The following is a 17739-nucleotide window of genomic DNA, read 5'->3' on the forward strand; positions in this document are numbered from 1 at the left end:
CAAAAAAGTGACCTTGGAGGGTTGAGAAAGGAGAAAAAGAAATGCTGCCCAGGGAACCCCCTTTGTTGGGTGCAGGCTCTTTGCGGAATGGTCTCCTTGTTTTACACTTCTCATCTGGCTTTCTGCAAGAGTCTTGCTCTTCAAATCCTACCCCTTGAAACCTGCATCTCCAGGGCTGCCTGAGGATCTTTCTAACTGACTTCCTATTGCCTAAGATGTAGCCCAAGTTCTTCCGCCTAGCAGCCAGGTTCTTCTTTACCGGGCCCCCCTTCCTTTTTGGCCTCTTTGCCTGTTCCTTTCATGCAACCTTTGTTTCAGCCACCTTAAACTACGCTAATGTCATGTCCTCTGCCTCAGGGCCTTTGTTCATGCAAAGCTCATGCTTCTGCCTAGAGTACTCTTTCTTCTCTGGAAAGCCTTCTGGTACAACACACAGCAGTTAGCAACTTCCTCTTCCATGCTCCCATTATACTTTATATATCGTCCCAATGACTGCATTGACCACTTTGTACTGAAATTATCCATGACCTCCTTGCAGTCAGGGATTCTATCTGCATTATTTCTGTAAACGTAGTGCCCTCGCTGGGCACCTGGTACTGGTCTGAATGCTGTTTGACTTAGTGAGTGAGTAAATGGAAGAAAGAGGACTCTGCCAAAAGGAAGGGGCTAGATCTAATTTAATTAAATTTGAGACATCAAAAGACCACCCTGGCTTGTCTTGCTCTTACTTATTTAATGCATCACACCCATAAGATCTAGAGAATGAGGAGGGAGGAAGAAGAGGAGGTAAAATGGATTGGAGTGGCTTTAGCTTTTTGGCCCTGCAAACAATGCTTGGTTTCAATATCCAACATGGTTCTAGTTAGCTGTTAAAGCACCAGTCATCCCTGACCCAAACAGATCTAACCTGTTGTTCATCTATCAACCTCCTAATCATTTTTTAAGACTTTTGTGACGGCTTCTCTGATTTTGCCCACCAGCTCCAGTAGAGTCAGTCATTCTGTTACCACTGGACCTTGATCTTTCTTCTATCATTGCATGTATATTGTATTTGGCCACTTTAGAATCCATGTTCCCTACACTTGGATACAAGTTTCCCTAGGGGATATATATCACTGTATAAATATTATAGTATTTTAATTCAAAGTGATTAGAAATATTCTTCCTTTGAAATAAATATAACAGAAAAGGATCTAAGATAATACAAGATTTTTTAGAATGAAACAGGACATATAAACATAATGATAGACAGCATTTATCCAACACTTACTATACCCAAGGCACAGTGCAAAACATTTTACATTCATTACCTTGAATACTTTGCAGGTATTTCCGTTCTTTGTCCTGTCCCTAGAGGTGAGCATTCTAGCTATCCTGGTGTTAGTGACATGTGAGTGGAAAAGTCTGAGAAGGGTTGTTTACTTGAAGTGTGTATCTCCAGTGCTTGGTAATCATCTTGGTACAGAGTTGAATCTCAATAGAAGTTTGTAGAAAGAATGGATCCTGCTCTCTCTGCTGGAATATCCTTTTCTCCCTTCCTGCCTGGTAAACTCTTATTGGTCCTTCAATACCCAGTTTAAATGTCACCTCTACTGTGACGGAAATCTGACTCTCTTCTCTGGCTTCCACAGCTCCCGAGCTTTCCTCAGGCTGAGCAACTGGATTATCAGTCTTTGTTTACGTATTGGACTACACGATAAAGAGGGCAGCTCCTCTGGGGATGAGTCTGAGTCTGATTTCCCAGCACCCAGCAAAGGGCTTGACACCTTTGTGTCAATGAAAATTTGTTGAATGAACGAAGTAATAAAGCTGGCTAGTATTCAGAGCTGACCTCCAAAGAGGAATGAAGTAATTCTGTGTTCTGTCTTTATAGGTCTATCTTCTTAACCTCTGTAGTGGGTTGAACGATGTCCCTCTCCCCCTGGAATGAGTCCATACTCTTAATCCCTGGAACCTATGAATGTCATCTTCCTTGGAAAAAGAGTCTTTGTAATTAAGGATCTCAAAATGAGATCTGGATTATCTGGGTGGGCCCTGAATCCAAAGACAGGTGTCCTGGTACGGAAAAGAAAAGAATGCACAGGAAGAAGAAAAGACATGAGAAGATGGAGGCAGAGATTGGAACTATGCATCCCCAGGATAAAGACTACCTGGAGCCACCAGAAGATGAAAGAGGCAAGGAAAGATTCTCCCTTAGAGCCTTCTGAGAGAGGGAGGCCCTGCCAACACCTTCATTTTGGGCTACTGGCCTCTAGAACTGTGAAAGAATAAAATTCTGTTGCTGTTGTTGTAAGCTACCTAGCTTGCGGTAATGTGATACAGCAGACTCAGGGAACTAATACAGCTTGGAAACAGAAAAGTGCTTTCTGTGAAATTCCACCAGATCTTGGCACTACATGAGTTGAACCACATGAGATTTGGGATTTCCTGACTAATCCCTTCTCAACAAACACCTGACCACACACCCATGAGGAACCACTCCATGTCTCAGAATAGGAGACAGTGTGACATCCATGTTAGCCAGTCCTGGGGTCAGATCCAAAGTGTCTTCAGGCTTCTGAACACCCTGGAAAGATAGTATGCTTACCTTTGATTAAACTATTTTTGGTGCAGTTATTATATGTGAGGTCTTCACTGGCACTTTACATATGTTGATTTACTTAATCCCTACAGCAACCTTATTATTATTTTACAGATGGGAAAACCAAAGCGGAAAGATGGGAACTGGTTTGCCCAGGAACACATAGCTAGAAAGTGGCAGAGCCAAGATTCCCAAACTGCCTGATTTCTGTTGTGTCTGATTCTAAAACACTCTGTTCTTTTCAGTTATACCAGTCCAGGTGGTGGATAAATTCACAGTCTGGGGGTGGGGGTGGGTGGGGGAAGGCAGATTGATATCCTGCAGAATGATTCAATGCTCTTTATTATAGAAGCAATTGCTATATATGCTATCATTATGATCAAGGAAGTCTTCGTGGAAGAGGTGGCATTTGAGCTGGGTCTTCACTTAAAAAACAAACATGTACTCATTATCCAGCAGGTCCTGGAAATCCAGAGACGAATGACAAGGTCTTTTTGCTTGAGGAATTCAATGTGTGTGTGTGTGTGTGTGTGTTACACACTTACTAAAAGACAATGAAGTAGAATAATCAGAAATATGGTAGAGGCAAGGTTCCTAACTCAGGCTCCCAGAGTAGATCAGGAAAGCCTTTTGGAAGAAGGAACCCCCACCCCCGGATGAGATTTGATGGGTAAGTAAGCACTAGGAGGAGAAAAGTAGCAAAGGCTTTCTAAGGACAGCATAAGCAACACACTCCGAGAGGTGAAACAGCGTCCTGGGTGCCTGGCACACCTTAGAGCTCAGGGTACTAGTCAGGGGAGTGCGAAGAGGGGCGTGGACTTGTGGGTTGGAGTTGGTCACGGAAGAGCAGGTGGGACTGCCCGTCAGGTTTCTAGTCTCCGTGCATCCTGAGTGGTGGCCTTCTGTCGAACCCATAAAATACTCCTTTTCAATTCCCGCATGTTCCTGGGAGCCCCTCAGGAAAAGGCTGCTCAGGGAGCTTGCAACAGTAGATCGGGCATCACGACCCAGCGGGCGCCAAACGGGTCCCCGCCCTCCGAGGGAGGCCGGTTACCATGGCAACTAGGTTCGGGCGGAAGTGGCTCGGAAGATTGACTCTCACTAATCAGGTGACTCTCCTGCCTCCTGCACGTGACAACAGAGCCCCGGCGCGCTCTCTACCTAATCAGACCCCGCCCCTCTTTCCTCTTACTGACAACTGACACCGACCTAAAGGAATGGCCTTTGCGGATCCGCCAGGAGACCCCGCCCCACGGTACTGAAAGAACCAATTAGACTGGGAAAAAAAGAAGCAACGCCCCAGGTTTCACCCGGGTTTGACAGACGCGATTTAGGCCATCCCCGGGTTCCTCCGCCCCGAGTCCATTCCGGCCGGCGATGGACAGATCTTCTACCCAATAGCACGTCCCTTGTCTGTCGTTGGGTCCCGCCCCCGTGGCAGCCGAACCAATGAGCAAGCCGGGTCTCGGCGGGGTGGTGGGGGTTGCACTGCGGTAATATGGCTCTTCCTTAGCCAGCGGCGGTGGCGGCTGGAGGTTGGGTAGAGCGGTTCTGCGTCTCGTGTGGCGGGTTTCTGGGCTGCAGGGGCTCGGCGGGTCGAGGCTAGGCGGTGGTGGCGGATGCCGGAGGAACGCGGGCCCCGCCGCTTGGCGGCCGCTGGGTCAAGATGAGCGCCTCAGCGTCGGTCGGGGGCCCGGTCCCCCCGCCGCCCCCGGGCCCGGCCTCCTCGCTGCCACCCGGTTCTGCCGCGCGGGCCCTGCATGTGGAGCTGCCTTCTCAGCAGGTAACCCCGCGGGCTTGCGGCGCTCGGCGGGGGGTGGGGGGGCGGGAGGAGGCCGGGGAGGGGAGCCCGTGGGCGGCGGGCGGACCCTGTGCCAGCCAGGAGACCCGGAGAAGTGCCCGGGGAGGACTCGCCGGACCGAGGACTTAAGAATTGTGAGGGGAGGGAGCCAGCGATGGCCGAAGCTCTGGGAGATCCCCGAGTCCCCGGAGAGATCCCGTTACTGGAGACCGGCTGCAAAGAGACTGGAAGAGACCCAGTGGAACTCCCTGGGGGCCCCGGCCTGAGCCCGCCTCTCCCCCGCTGGAGGGGGCTGGGGATTCCCCTGCGCGGACCCTCCTCCTTATCCCTCCGGGGAGGGGACCCGGGGAAGCCCGGGGAAGCCCGGGTGTCCCATGAGAGACGGGGAAAGCGCTTTTCCTTTCTCAAGCCATTTGCGGAGAAACCAGTTAGTACTCTTTCCTAGGGGAGAAGTTGAGGAGTCTTCATGGTTTCTAGCGTTTACTTTTAATCTCCTTGTTATGAAGTACTCCCCTCAGCTTCCCAAGAGAAATCCTTTGGGACTTTGGGGTTTCCTTCCTAATTCTCAGACCCCCAGGGATCTCATTTTAGCAATTTAGGGGGCACTTTCATTCCCTTAAATGACTCTCCTGGAAGGAGGATTTGATATATCTATTTGTGTCTTCCCCCATCCTTTAGCAGGGGCTTTGAGGGCTTCTTGGGTCCACATTGTAAGGGGATAATAAAGAGAGAACGCTGTTTGGGGATCTGACACAATGTGTGTACAGTACTTCCTCCCTCCATCACTCCCTTGCCCTTATAAAGTACTTTTCACCCTCTCTTGTATTCCTTCTTCCAAGACGAGGACCTAGGAAAAACTCTCAGTTACTGAGAGTTTACCACGTAGGATTTGTGCAAAGTGCTCAACAGCCCGTAGTTCATTTCATCCTGGCGACTCTATGAGATCGCTATTTTTATGATTTCCCATTTTGTAGTTCAGCAAACTGAGGCTTAAAGATGTAAAATCACTCGCCCAAAGCCTTGCAGTTGGGAAGGGCAGTGGCTGGGTTTCACACTCCTGCCCTCCGACCCTGTAGCCCATGCACATGGTTGTGTGCTTGACACTGGGGCAACTACCTTCACTCAGAATGGAGCACATTTCCTTTATTCTTCCTTCAACTTTATATCCTTGCTGTAGTACTTAGGAAAGATTCTTCAAAAAGAAAGTAGAGGGCGCCTGGGTGGCTCAGGTGGTTAACCTGCTCCTTGGGAGCCTGCTTCTCCCTCTGCTTCCCTCTCTCTCTCTCTCTCTCTCTCCCTCTCCCTCCCTCTGTCTCTCATGAATAAATAAATAAAAAAATCTTTAAAAAAAAAGAAGAAAGTAGAGTTTGGGGCAGGGGGTGGGTGGGAAATGGGTTGGATGTGAATGCAGTAGAGGGGGTGCTAAAGCAGAGAGCGACACTGGTGATCATAGTTGCAGTGGCCACTGAGCTGAATTGTGTGCAGAAGCAGGGCTTTTTATGTGGTAGAAGAAGATTCTTAAAGATGGGGTTAGCATATGCCCTAGTTTTGTGGTGCTGTTGGGAAGCCAGTTGTTGGAGAGTATTAGGAATTTGAGGGTAGTTAGGTTTGGATTGTATTTATGAGGTCCTGGGAGGGAGTAGAAGTCTGGTAGGGGAGACCAGCCTCTGGAATGAGCATTAATGTGAATTTTCATGTGTGTGGGGAGGTGGATTTTAAGAATGGATACTGAGAGGCGTTGGTGGGCACTGTTGCAAGCAGCCTGGAGAAATCCTAAGAAGTTAATGGCCAAGAGGGATTTAGTTTGGGGGAGCTTTGGGAAAATGTGGGATTAAGAAAGAGAAAGCATCATTTGTTTCATAGAATGCATTCTCTAATAACAGTTCACAGTTTAAAATTGGGGGAAATAATTCAGACTGTCCATGGAATAAATTTAACTGCATTTGTAAGCCTTTGTCAAATTTTTGGATTTGTGCTGAGGGATATATGGTGGCTTAAGTGTTCAACTGAATGCTGTATGAACTCAGTATGGTATTTACAGCTTTCTGGGGGTGTCATCCTTCTTGAATTCTTGGAAGGTAGCCTATGTGGCAAAAATACTTTTACTTTTGCAGTTGACGTTCATTTAGCTTTGTGGGTCAAAGTGTTCAGATTTTTAGGGTGTGAATACATAACATTTAAAAAATAAACATTTTTGTGAAAAACATTTTTGTGAAAGCGTTAACTGTATAAACTGCACTGATTGCTTAGTACACAGCTTGACGAATTGTCACAAAGTGAACACAGTTATATAACCATTACCCAGATTAAGAAATACAAAATTATTAGCATTCCAGAAGTCCCCCTTATGTTCTCTCCCATCTCTACCTTTTCTTTCTCTCCAGAGGAACCACTATTCTGATTTCTAACAAGAGATCAGTTTTTGGCCATTCTTGAACCATATAAATGGAATCATGCAAAATGTAGCTTTTTGTGTCTGGTTTCCTTTGCTCAGTATTGTTTGTGAGCATGATAGGGGTGTGTGTGTGTGTGTGTGTGTGTGTATAAAACTTTTTTCTTTTAGCATTAATTCATTGTCTTTTTTTTCCTCGCCTATGGCTTTTGCATAATTTAAAAGGTTTAGATAAATTGGAAATTCAATTAATAAGTTTCTTTTAAATAACACATCAAAAATTATATCATTTTAATAAGATCCATGCTATTTGATAAGGTGTCAGTCTTTCAAAACAAATAACTAAACCTTGCTTTAGGATTTCTCTTGTTAAGTTGATTATCTCAAAGCATTGATTCAGTGGTTCCTCCAGCCCACTTCTTGGCGTTGTTGACATTTTGAGTGGGTAGGTGAGTCTGGGAGATGTTGAGCTACATCCATAGCTTCTACCCACAATATACCAGGAGCACCCGTCCAGTTCTGACAGTCAAAAATGTTTTCAGGTGTTGCAAAATGTCCCTTAGGGGGGGCAAAATTACTCCTGGTTGAGAACCACTGTTCTAAGATATATTTTCTTTTTTTTTTAAAGATTTTATTTATTTATTTGACAGAGACACAGTGAGAGAGGGAACACAAACAGGGAGTGGGAGAGGGAGAAGCAGGCTTCCCGCTGAGCAGGGAGCCCGATGTGAGGCTCGATCCCAGGACCCAGGGATCAGGACCCGATCCAAAGGCAGATGCTTAATGACTGAGCCACCCAGGTGCCCCTAAGATATATTTTCATTTTATTTTATTTTATTTATTTATTTATTTTTTTTAAAGATTTTATTTATTCATTTGACAGAGACACAGCGAGAGCAGGAACACAAGCAGGGGGAGTGGGAGAGGGAGAAGCAGGTCTCCCGCTGAGCAGGGAGCCCGATGTGGGACTCGATCCCAGGACCCTAGGATCACGACCCGAGCTGAAGGCAGACGCCTAACGACTGAGCCACCCAGGCGCCCTATATTTTCATTTTAGGATAGAGAGTATTCCTGCTACTTTCTACTCATTTATTTCAGTCTTCATTAAGTCCCATTGACTCTAGTGGCTATAATGTTTAAAATGTTAATTTATTGTATTAGTTCTAAAGGTATTGGATTCCTCTTCCTAACCTGCCTCCAGGAAAAGATTTATTTATTTATTCTGCTCAGAGAAAGTTCACAAAATTATGTATAAGACCTAAGTAATTTTTGTCTTATTTTAATCGACTTATCTTTAAAAAATAAAGTTTAGTTAAGGCTGCATAACTCCTGAATCTTTATATGTGTGAGTAACTAGTCCATAATTATCAACCTGACTGTGTCAAATGGGACTACCACTTAATCTTTGCCTCCTTTTGCTTCTGTATGATACTACTTTAACTGTAATTTAAGCATGAACTAGTCATGCATTTGGAAGACTGCTTTTGATGTTTAATTTTTGGTTGAGGTTTGTAATTAGTGAATATAAGCTCATCTGATGAGTAACTTCCTTCACACCCTTAGATTTAGGAGTTTTGAAATAAAATGTTGTGTTTTGTGGTAGAGGCATTTAATATGTTCTTAAGAGTTTAATTGAGAGCATTTCTTTCCTCCCCAAGGTCTTCCTCACTTGAATACAACCTAATTACATTTCTTAGATACTCAGAGCTGGGATGCTTTTTCCTGATTGTTTAGTGACCCTTTCCAGGAGGCTACATATTCCTTTAAGAATTTGATAAAAGCTACAGACACTTTCCTTAGAAAATGTGCTTACATACATAGACAATTTTACATGCAGTTTTGGTTCTCTTGAACCATATGTATATGGAAGAGCCCAGATTAAATAGTCCTAAACTGGTTTATTCCCTTCCTTTAAAATATTTTTTTTTAAATTTACAGTTTATTATTTCTTTTAGACAGTCGTCCATGTCAGTGTATATACATCCACCACATTTTGCACAATAATGTTCAGTTACCTTTGTTCAACTCTTGGTAGCCTTTTGGATTATTTCCAGTTTTCTCTATTACATTGTTGCAGTAAATATCCATGTGTAGATATCTTTGTATACTTGTGCTAATAATTCTGTAGGATGAATTTTGAGCAGTGAAATCACTCAAGGATATATATAAATGTATACAATTATGCTTTATATTAAATATATAAATTAAGATTTTTGTATATACATTTTTTTAACTTTAGAAGATACTAGCAAAGTGTTTCCCTAAAAGGACATGCCCATTACACTGCTACTACCAAATTATGACAGTACTTCTTTCTCCATATTTTGTCAACTTTGGACTCAGAAGTTTTCTCAGTGTTTTCAAAAATGATTTTATGTGTACAGATTTTATCTGCATGTAATAATATATATAGAATATAATCATATAATTTATGAATATGTATATAACCTTCATATGTATATATGTTTCTATTATTTAAATTTGTATTTCTTTAATTATTAGTTATATTTTAATAGCTTCATTTATTGTATATAAAACATTATGTTAAGTACATGATCTCATTTATCCTTATACAACCCTATAAATTTCATCTTTGCCTAGCTTTGTGTAGATTTTAATTTCTTTTGTGAATTGCAGGTTTATTTATGTCCTTGGCATTAATTTTTCTGATTGCTTGCTTATGTTTTTCATTGACTTGAAGAGCAGTTTTCTTGTCCTGTTTTTGTTTTTGTTTTTTTAAAGATTTTATTTATTTATTTGACAGAAAGAGCAGGAGAGCACAGGCAGGGGGAGTGGCAGAGGCAGAGGGAGAAGCAGGCTCCCCGCTGAGCAAGGACCCCCCCCCCCCAATGTGGGGTCCTGGAATCATGACCTGAGCCGAAGGCAGTCGCTTAACCAACTGAGCCACCCAGTGGCCCCTCTTGTCCTGTTTTTGGAACAGGTGGGCTATATTAGTGCTGTTAACCTTTATCTTCCCTGATTTTTTTTTTAAGTAGACCTTATTTTTCAGAACAATTTTAGATTTACAGAAAAATTGAGATGAAAGATAGCACAGAAAGCTCTCATATACCCTATGCCCATTTCCCCCATTCTTAACATCTTTCAGTAGTATGATACATTTGTTATGATTCATGAACCAATATTGATGTATTATTAACTGAAGTCCAGAGTTTATTCAGATTTCCTTAGTTAAAAAAATTGGGGTAAAATATACATAACAAAATTTGCCATTTTAGTAATTCTTGAGTATACAACTTAGGGGCATTAAGTGTATTCTCAGTGTTGTGTGTGCAGTCGTTATCAGTATCTATTTCCAGACATTTTCATCATCCCAAACAGATACTGTACCCATTAAACAGTAGTTCCCCATTTTCTTCTTCCTCCAGCCCCAGGTAAACTCTGTTCTACTCTCTGTCCCTATGGATTTGCTTATTCTAAGTACTTGATACAAGTGGAATGATACAATATTTGTCCTTTTGTGTATGGCTTATTTTCAGCATAATGTTTTCATTGTTCTTCTGTGTTGGAGTATGTATCAGAATTTCATTCCTTATATGGCTAAATAATACTCTATTGTATGTATATGCTGCATTTTTTTTTTTTTAAAGTAAACTGTACGCCCAGCATTGGGCTCGAACTCAGAACCTGGAGGTCGAGAGTCCATGTTCTACCGACTGAATCAGCAGGGAGCTTCTGTGGTTTGTATATCCATTCATCTGTTAATGACCTTTTTCTGTGCCAGGATACCATCCTGAAAGCACATTATATTTGTCCTATCTCCTTAGTCTCTTGGCTGTGACAGTTCCTCAGATTTTTCCTTCTTTTTGATGACCGTGGCAGTTTTGAGTACTAGTCAGGTGTTTTGTATTGGATTGTCCCTGTATTGGAATTAGTCTCATGGTTTGTTGTTGTTTTTTTTCTATGATTAGACTGGGGTTTCTCTGCTATAAGGTTACTCTTTCCCATTCACCTCTCTCTACTGTCCTTTTTGGAAGGAAGTCACTATGCACAGCTCACACTTAAGGAGTAGGGGATTCCTGTTTCCTCTCCTTGAGGGCAGAATATCTACATAAATTATTTGGAATTTTTCCACGTGGGAGATTTATATCAGTAACCACTTCCTTTTACAGATGAGGAATCTAAGGTCTGGGTAACTTTCTCAAAGTCACACAGTGTCAACACAGGGACTGCAGTCAAGGTCTTTGATCCCTAGTTGCTATGGGCATCCACTCTTTGTAGATTGCTGGCGAAGTACAGAAGTTTTAAGTTACCACAAGGTTCAGGACCATCATGCTTTGTGTAGTTTATTTCCCATACACCTGTATCAAGCACTATTGATTATGTAGTAGGAGCTGTATATTTTTATTTAATTTATTTATATATTATTTACTTATTTTTTTAAGGATTTATTTATTTTAGGGAGTGAGCGGGTGTGCTTGTGGTGGGGGGAGGGGTAGGAGAGAGGGAGAGGGAGAATCTCAAGCTGACTCCCCACAGAGTGTGGAGCCCAATGCAGGGCTCGATCTCAACCACCCTGAAATCATGACCTGAGCTGAAACCAAGAGTTGAATGTTCAAGCGTGCCTATGTTTTTATTTTTAAATTTTATTTCTGTATGAAAATTTCCTTTGAACAACTTTACAGCCTAAAGAGAAGGAAATGGGATTGAAACACATACAAGAAAAAAATGGTAGAGAAGCACCAAAATGCTTTATAAAGCTTAATTTAGTTGTACATGATATATATTTTCCCCTTAAACGTTTATTAGATATCTTACTTTTGCTAATCTTATCTAATTATCTTTTTATTATGTTTTCAAAGAAAATCTGTTTTGTTGGTAAGGCCACTGAAGGCAGAAAGTTGTGTCTTACTGGGAATGTATGCTTCATGCAGCACAGCACTGTGCTATGTACATTCATTCCTTCCACAAATATTTATTGAACCCCTTGTGACTCAGATTTAAAACATGTAATACCTATAAAATAGAATGATAGCAATTTTTAGCTGCTTTGGCTCTTGTAAACAGAACTGTATGATGAAGCTTCAGAAACTTGACAAAAAAATCAACAGCCTAAAGTCTTTTTTTTTTTAAGATTTTATTTATTTATTTGACAGAGAGAGAGACCGTGAGAGCAGGAACGCAAGCAGGGGGAGTGGGAGAGGGAGAAGCAGGCTTCCCGCGGAGCAGGGAGCCCGATGGGCTCGATCCCAGGACCCTGGGATCAGGACCTGAGCTGATGGCAGACTCTTAATGACTGAGCCACCCAGGCGCCCTCTAAAATCATTTTTATGTGACAAAATGCCATCAGGAATGTAAGAATTTTTGTTTGTTTCTTTGTTTTTCCTGTGAAAATGTTTAGTTCTCCTTTGAAAGTAAAAGCTGTTCTTATTTGGCGTTTACTTTAAAATTTCTCCACAGGGTCACAATTCTTAACTTTGTGGCAGAAAATTCAGAAGTGAAACTGACTGGAAATAGAGCAGGAGCAGAATTGAAACTAATAAGTTGGACCTGAAGTATATGGTGAAATGAAAAAAAAAAGGTTTTCATAGTTTCCATATTTGTACTTTTGATATCTGTGTATTTTTACCTGTCAGACTTATTACCACTGGGTGGAGGAATATTTGTCATTTTTAAAGCACTTGAATGAGTGCAGCAAGAAACTAGGGGTATTTTAGAAAAATTGAAGACTAGGTCTATATTAAATGAGGTCTGATGACATCAGTAATGTCTCAGGAAGAGTTAAATTTTTCTGATGCCTTGCATGATTTAGTAGTTGTTATATACTTAGGTTATACAGGTAGAGGAACACATGGAGAACCGAAAAGTTGACATTGGAATTTTCAGTGGTATAGGGGTGCCTTGGTGGCACAGTTGGTTGAGCATCTGACTCTTGGTTTTGGCTCAGGTCCTGATCTTGGGGTTGTGAGACCAGCTCTGTGTCAGGCTCCAAGCTCAGCACAGAGTCCACTTGGGATTCTCTCTCCCTCTCCCTGCCCCTCTGGCTTGTGCACGCATGTGCATGCACTCTCTCTCTTAATAAATAAATAAATCTTTAAAAAAATAAGGTATAATTCCTAGTATACCTTGGTTTAATATTATATAATTTTGTTTTCCATCTTATTTTAAGGTAGAAGTGTGAATTTGAATAGTAGGATTTTATAGATGCAAAATCTGAAGCCCTCAGAGTTGAAACTATTTCCCTGGTCATAGACTTGGTCCATCTGTTTATTCCGTTCCTCGAGGAGTCAATAAAGAGTATTAGTTTAACAAATCCAAATTGAGTGTTCCTTTAGTTCCTTTTAGTGACAGTTACCTGACAGTTCCTCTTGTTCCTTTTAGTGACAGATACCTGAGCAGATCCTGGGCCTTAGTTCTACTGTGCTTGGCTGGGTGTTTGAGAATTTGTGTTTTAAACTTACCTCTGTGCTTTGACACATCATTTCCGCAGCTCTGGGGATTTTAGGCTAGAATTGAAACGGGAGAAAGACTATATTTTAAACTTCTCTTTACAGGCAGAACACTCAGACCCCACCCCCTAACACCCTCTTTTATGGTATGAATTAGAGTGAAACTTTGGAAAATCCCTCTGTATTTGAAGTGATCAGTCTTCCTGTTTTGTCCCTGGGTAGTTACCAGGCTGATCCTTTTTTTTTTTTTTTTTTTTTTTTTTTTTTTACCATGTCTATCCTTTTTGAATAGTACACTTAAAAGTACTGATTCTTTTTTTACCTTTTTAAATTTCTGAAACAACAACATCTGGTGATTGTGGGTTCTGTGATGTCAGGAATTTCATTCTTTGTAATATTTGACGATGATTGCCATAGACCTCATTTACTAGAAATGTTATTAGGCATTGAAAACTTTAGTAAAGTGCATTTGTTGGTTAAAGGCTGAGCCAGATAATGCTAAAGCTGAGCATTAGAACCTACTACTTAAGCATCTTCTGTTTGTTTGTTGGTCCATTGAAATACCTGGCACTTTTCTCCCCACCATGGTTTTTAGAATGTCCTGAAAGAAGCATTCAGATATTTTTAATAACAATGAGGAAGGAGTGTCTGGGTGGCTCAGTTGGTTAAGGGTCTGCCTTCGGCTCAGATCATGATCCCAGGGTCCTGGGATCGAGCCCCGCATCAGGCTCCCTGCTCAGCGGGAACCTTCCTTCTCCCTCTCCCACTCCCCCTGCTTGTGTTCCTGCTCTTGCTGTCTCTCTCTCTCAAATAAATAAATAAAATCTTAAAAAAAAAACAAAAACAATGAGGAAAACTTGGAAGCTGAAACTGGCAGTTACCTTTGGCTTTTGTCAGTAGACTCCGGGGTAAAAAAGAGAAGATACAAATAAGTAAAAGTGGAAATCAGACCTATGATCTTTTTTTTTTTTCCCCAGGAAAAGCTTGGTGTTCTTCACCATGACTGTACTTTTTTTTTTTTACTAAGGGTTTAACTCTGAACTGTAAGTACTTCATATGTCCTGTAAGCCTCTATTAAAAGAAGTATAGAAGGAACTTAACTGCATCAGCCATTTATTCAACAGATATTTATAAAGCACCTTCTTTGAATTATGTTAGGCATGTGATTAGAAACTGTATGCCTTATTTCCTCCAACCTACTTATGTCTTTCTGAGGATATGAATTATTTCCTGTCACAATGCCAGTCATTTTTTTAATGAGTACAGGAAAACTAAACTTTTTAAAAAATGTAACATGAAAATAACTTTATTTAGAATTATGAAAAAACTTTTTTTAACCTTGATTGTCTACCTTAATGAATAGAATAATCTTAATGAGAAAACTGGTATTGCTTTCATCCACTAAACTGTTAATATCTAGCTATATATGGGAAGCAGGAAGCAGCAATATGAAGAAGATTTTCTAAGTTTTCATTTTGAAAATAGATCACAAAGCAAGATAGGCAGGTAGGCTGTGGGTGCTCATTACAGGTCTAGGATATTTTATAATACTGTACTCATAACAGGAGAGAGTTGGTCCCATTATAGACTTACTGTAGAGTAGGTATTTCAGTCTTGTTTTCATGAATTGACTTAATGGAGTTTATTCTGCTTGGAAGGTATTTAATATAAATGTAAAAGTAAAGAACAGTTGTCCAGGTACTCTGGAGTGACTAGTTTACTTTTGATTTTCATGTTTTTCTATGAAAAGACATCAGTCTGATTATTAGATGGGGACACTAGAATTGCAGAATTTCTTAATTGCACCTTAGCTGCATTTTTTGTTTTTTCTACATTTTTGATAAATAAACTTGGCTATTTTAGGACTACCTGAAAATTACTAAAAAGTATTGCTCATGATTATTGCCTTGAATTTTCAAGAAAAGGTTACAGTATCAATATCCTCTTTAATGATGTAGCAAAATATGCAGCATATTTTAGGTAGTTATATAAAAAATAAAAATTAAATAAATTGATACTTAGAAGTAAACATAAGACCTCTTAAAAATTGAAAATTTAATTAATTGATATTAAAGTCCTGCTGTGTATCAAATACTGCATCAGACTGGGGTACGTCTTTTTCCAACTTCTCTTGTTGGAATACCAGAATATGTTTGAACATAGTTTTACAATATTTCTCTTTTCTTTCTTTCTTTATTTATTTATTCTTAAAGATTTTATTTATTTGTCAGAGAGAAAGAGTGTGAGTGAGCACAAGCAGGGGGAGCGCAGGCAGAGGGAGAAGCAGACTCCCTGCCTAGCAAGGAGCCAAAGGCAAACACTCAACCAACTGAGCCACCCAGGTGTCCCTCTTTTTTCTTTTAATTTGTATTTCATTTTTATTGTGAGTGATTTGACAATGCCTGGTGTTAGGTATTTTTATTTATTATTGTTTTTTAAAATTGAAGTATAATTGACATACATCATTAGTTTTGGGTATATAACATAATGATTTGATATTCATGTAAATTTTGAAATGATTGGCACAGTAAGTCTAGTTAATATGTCACTATACATAGTTCTTTCTTTCTTTCTTTTTTTTTTAGTAAACTCCATCCCCAATGTGAGGCTCAGACTCATGACCCTGAGTTCAAAAGTCGCATGCTCTACTGACTGAGCCAGCCAGGTGTCCCAGTCACCATATATAGTTACAAGAAAATTTTTTTCTTGTGATGAGGACTTTTAAGATTTACCCTCGTAGCAACTTTCAAATATTTAGTATGGTATTATTAACTATAGTCACATTACATCTCCATGACTTATTTATTTCATAATTAGAAATTTGTGCCTTTTGACCCCCTTCACCCAGTTCATCCCTCACCCCTTGTTTTACAGTTTCTTTTTTTAACAAGTTCAGTTTTTTTTTAAGATTTTATTTATTTATTTGACACAGAGAGAGAGATAGCTAGAGCAGGAACACAAGCAGGGGGAGTGGGAGAGGGAGAAGCAGGCTTCCCGCCGAGCAGAAAGACCGATGTGGGGCTCGATCCCAGGACTCTGGGATCATGATCTGAGCCAAAGGCAGATGCTTAACGACTGAGCCACCCAGACGCCCCTCAAGTTCAGTTTTTTAAAAAAAATATTTATTTGTCAGAGAGAGAGAGCACAAGCAGAGGGAGCGGCAGGCAGAGGGAGAAGCAGACTGCCTGTTGAGCAGGGAGCTGACACAGGGCTGGATCTCAGGACCCTGAGATCATGACCCGAGCCAAAGGCAGATGCTTAACCGACTGAGCCACCCAGGGGCTCTTGTTTTACAGTTTCTTAAAACAGATAATCATTCCTTTAATGTGGTATAGTGGGAAGACTTGTAAAGCTTGTTCTGGGAGTAACTAAGGTAACTTTGGGAAACTTTGTTCTGGTCTTAACTTTTTAACAAGAGAAGATTGGAAAGAGATTGGATTATTTATATCTCTAAACATTTTAAACCTCCGTGTGCCTCCTTTTTCTCAGTTGCCAATTGCTTGACTTTTCTTCCCTAATATTTTCATTCCATAAACATTGTGTTCAACTCTGTTCTACAGTATCATTTGTTCAACAGTTATTTTTTTGACTTTCTGCTATGTACACTACATTGGCGAAGAATATGGATTCTAGAGCCAGACTGACTGCTTGGGTGAAATCCTGGTCTTTCCATTTCCCAGCTGAGTAGTCTGAAGTTACTTATCTCCCTATGCCTCAGGAAGGCTCAAATCAAATGGGCATAATAACACCTACCCAATAGGGTTGTTGAAAGGATTAAATGAGTCATAAATTTGCATTAAAAAGTGCTTGGTACAGAGAAAGTGCTCCAGAAATGTTAGTTGTTGGCTTCTGTTGTTATTACTATTTGTTAGACACTGAGGATACAGGATCAATAAGGCACTATCCTTGCCCTGGAGGTGCACATAATCTAATGGTTAAGGCACCTATATCAGCAAACCATTTTAGTGCAGTATATAAGAGGTAGTTTGAACAAATGCTGAGGTCGGAAAGGGGAGGAAAAGCATTCTTGCCAAGTGACCCCCTTGAGTAAAAAGGTAAGGTATAAAAAGGAATGGCTGATAATTATGTGAGGCTGGAGTTTAAGTAGTTTGGAGGAGGATGGTGGAAACAAATGAGTCGGAGAGGCGTAGTCTGGGATTAGATTATAAAGGGCCATATATGCCATGCTTTAGGATTTGGATATCCTGGAGGTAGAGGGGAAGACAGTCTTTTTAGAGCAGTTTTAGATTCACAGTGAAATTGAGCAGAATGTACAAAGATTTCCCAAATACCCCTGCCCCCACACATGCATAGTCTCCCCCATTATCAATATCCCCCACTCTATGGTACGTTTATTACATTTGGTGAACCTGCATTGACACATCATTGTCACCCAAAGTCCATAGTTTACATTAGGGTTTTCTGTTGGTGTTATACATCTATATGGTTATAGACAAACGTATAATGACATGTATTCACCAATATAGTGTCAGACAGAGTAGTTTCACTGCCCTAAAAATCTCCTGTGCTACACCCGTTCATCCCTCACACCCTCTTA

At 40.9% G+C, this 17739-nt stretch overlaps 1 protein-coding gene across 4 annotated transcripts in view; it reads left to right on the top strand.

The window, feature by feature from the left end:
* Positions 1-4053: 4053 nt before the first annotated feature.
* UVRAG (UV radiation resistance associated) overlaps positions 4054-17739 on the top strand; it is a 334168-nt gene continuing 320482 nt past the window's right edge. For all 4 annotated transcript variants that reach the window (XM_025894184.2, XM_073879729.1, XM_025894185.2 and 1 more), the window contains exon 1: positions 4054-4364. In XM_025894184.2, coding sequence (XP_025749969.1) covers positions 4248-4364 — 117 coding nt within the window. In that variant the 5' untranslated portion in view covers positions 4054-4247. The remainder of the gene's footprint in view (positions 4365-17739) is intronic.

The sequence above is a fragment of the Callorhinus ursinus genome, unplaced genomic scaffold, assembly GCF_003265705.2.
Source record: "Callorhinus ursinus isolate GAN/ISIS: 27379988/994484 unplaced genomic scaffold, GSC_fseal_2.0 scaffold35, whole genome shotgun sequence".
NCBI classification, from domain to species: domain Eukaryota; kingdom Metazoa; phylum Chordata; class Mammalia; order Carnivora; family Otariidae; genus Callorhinus; species Callorhinus ursinus.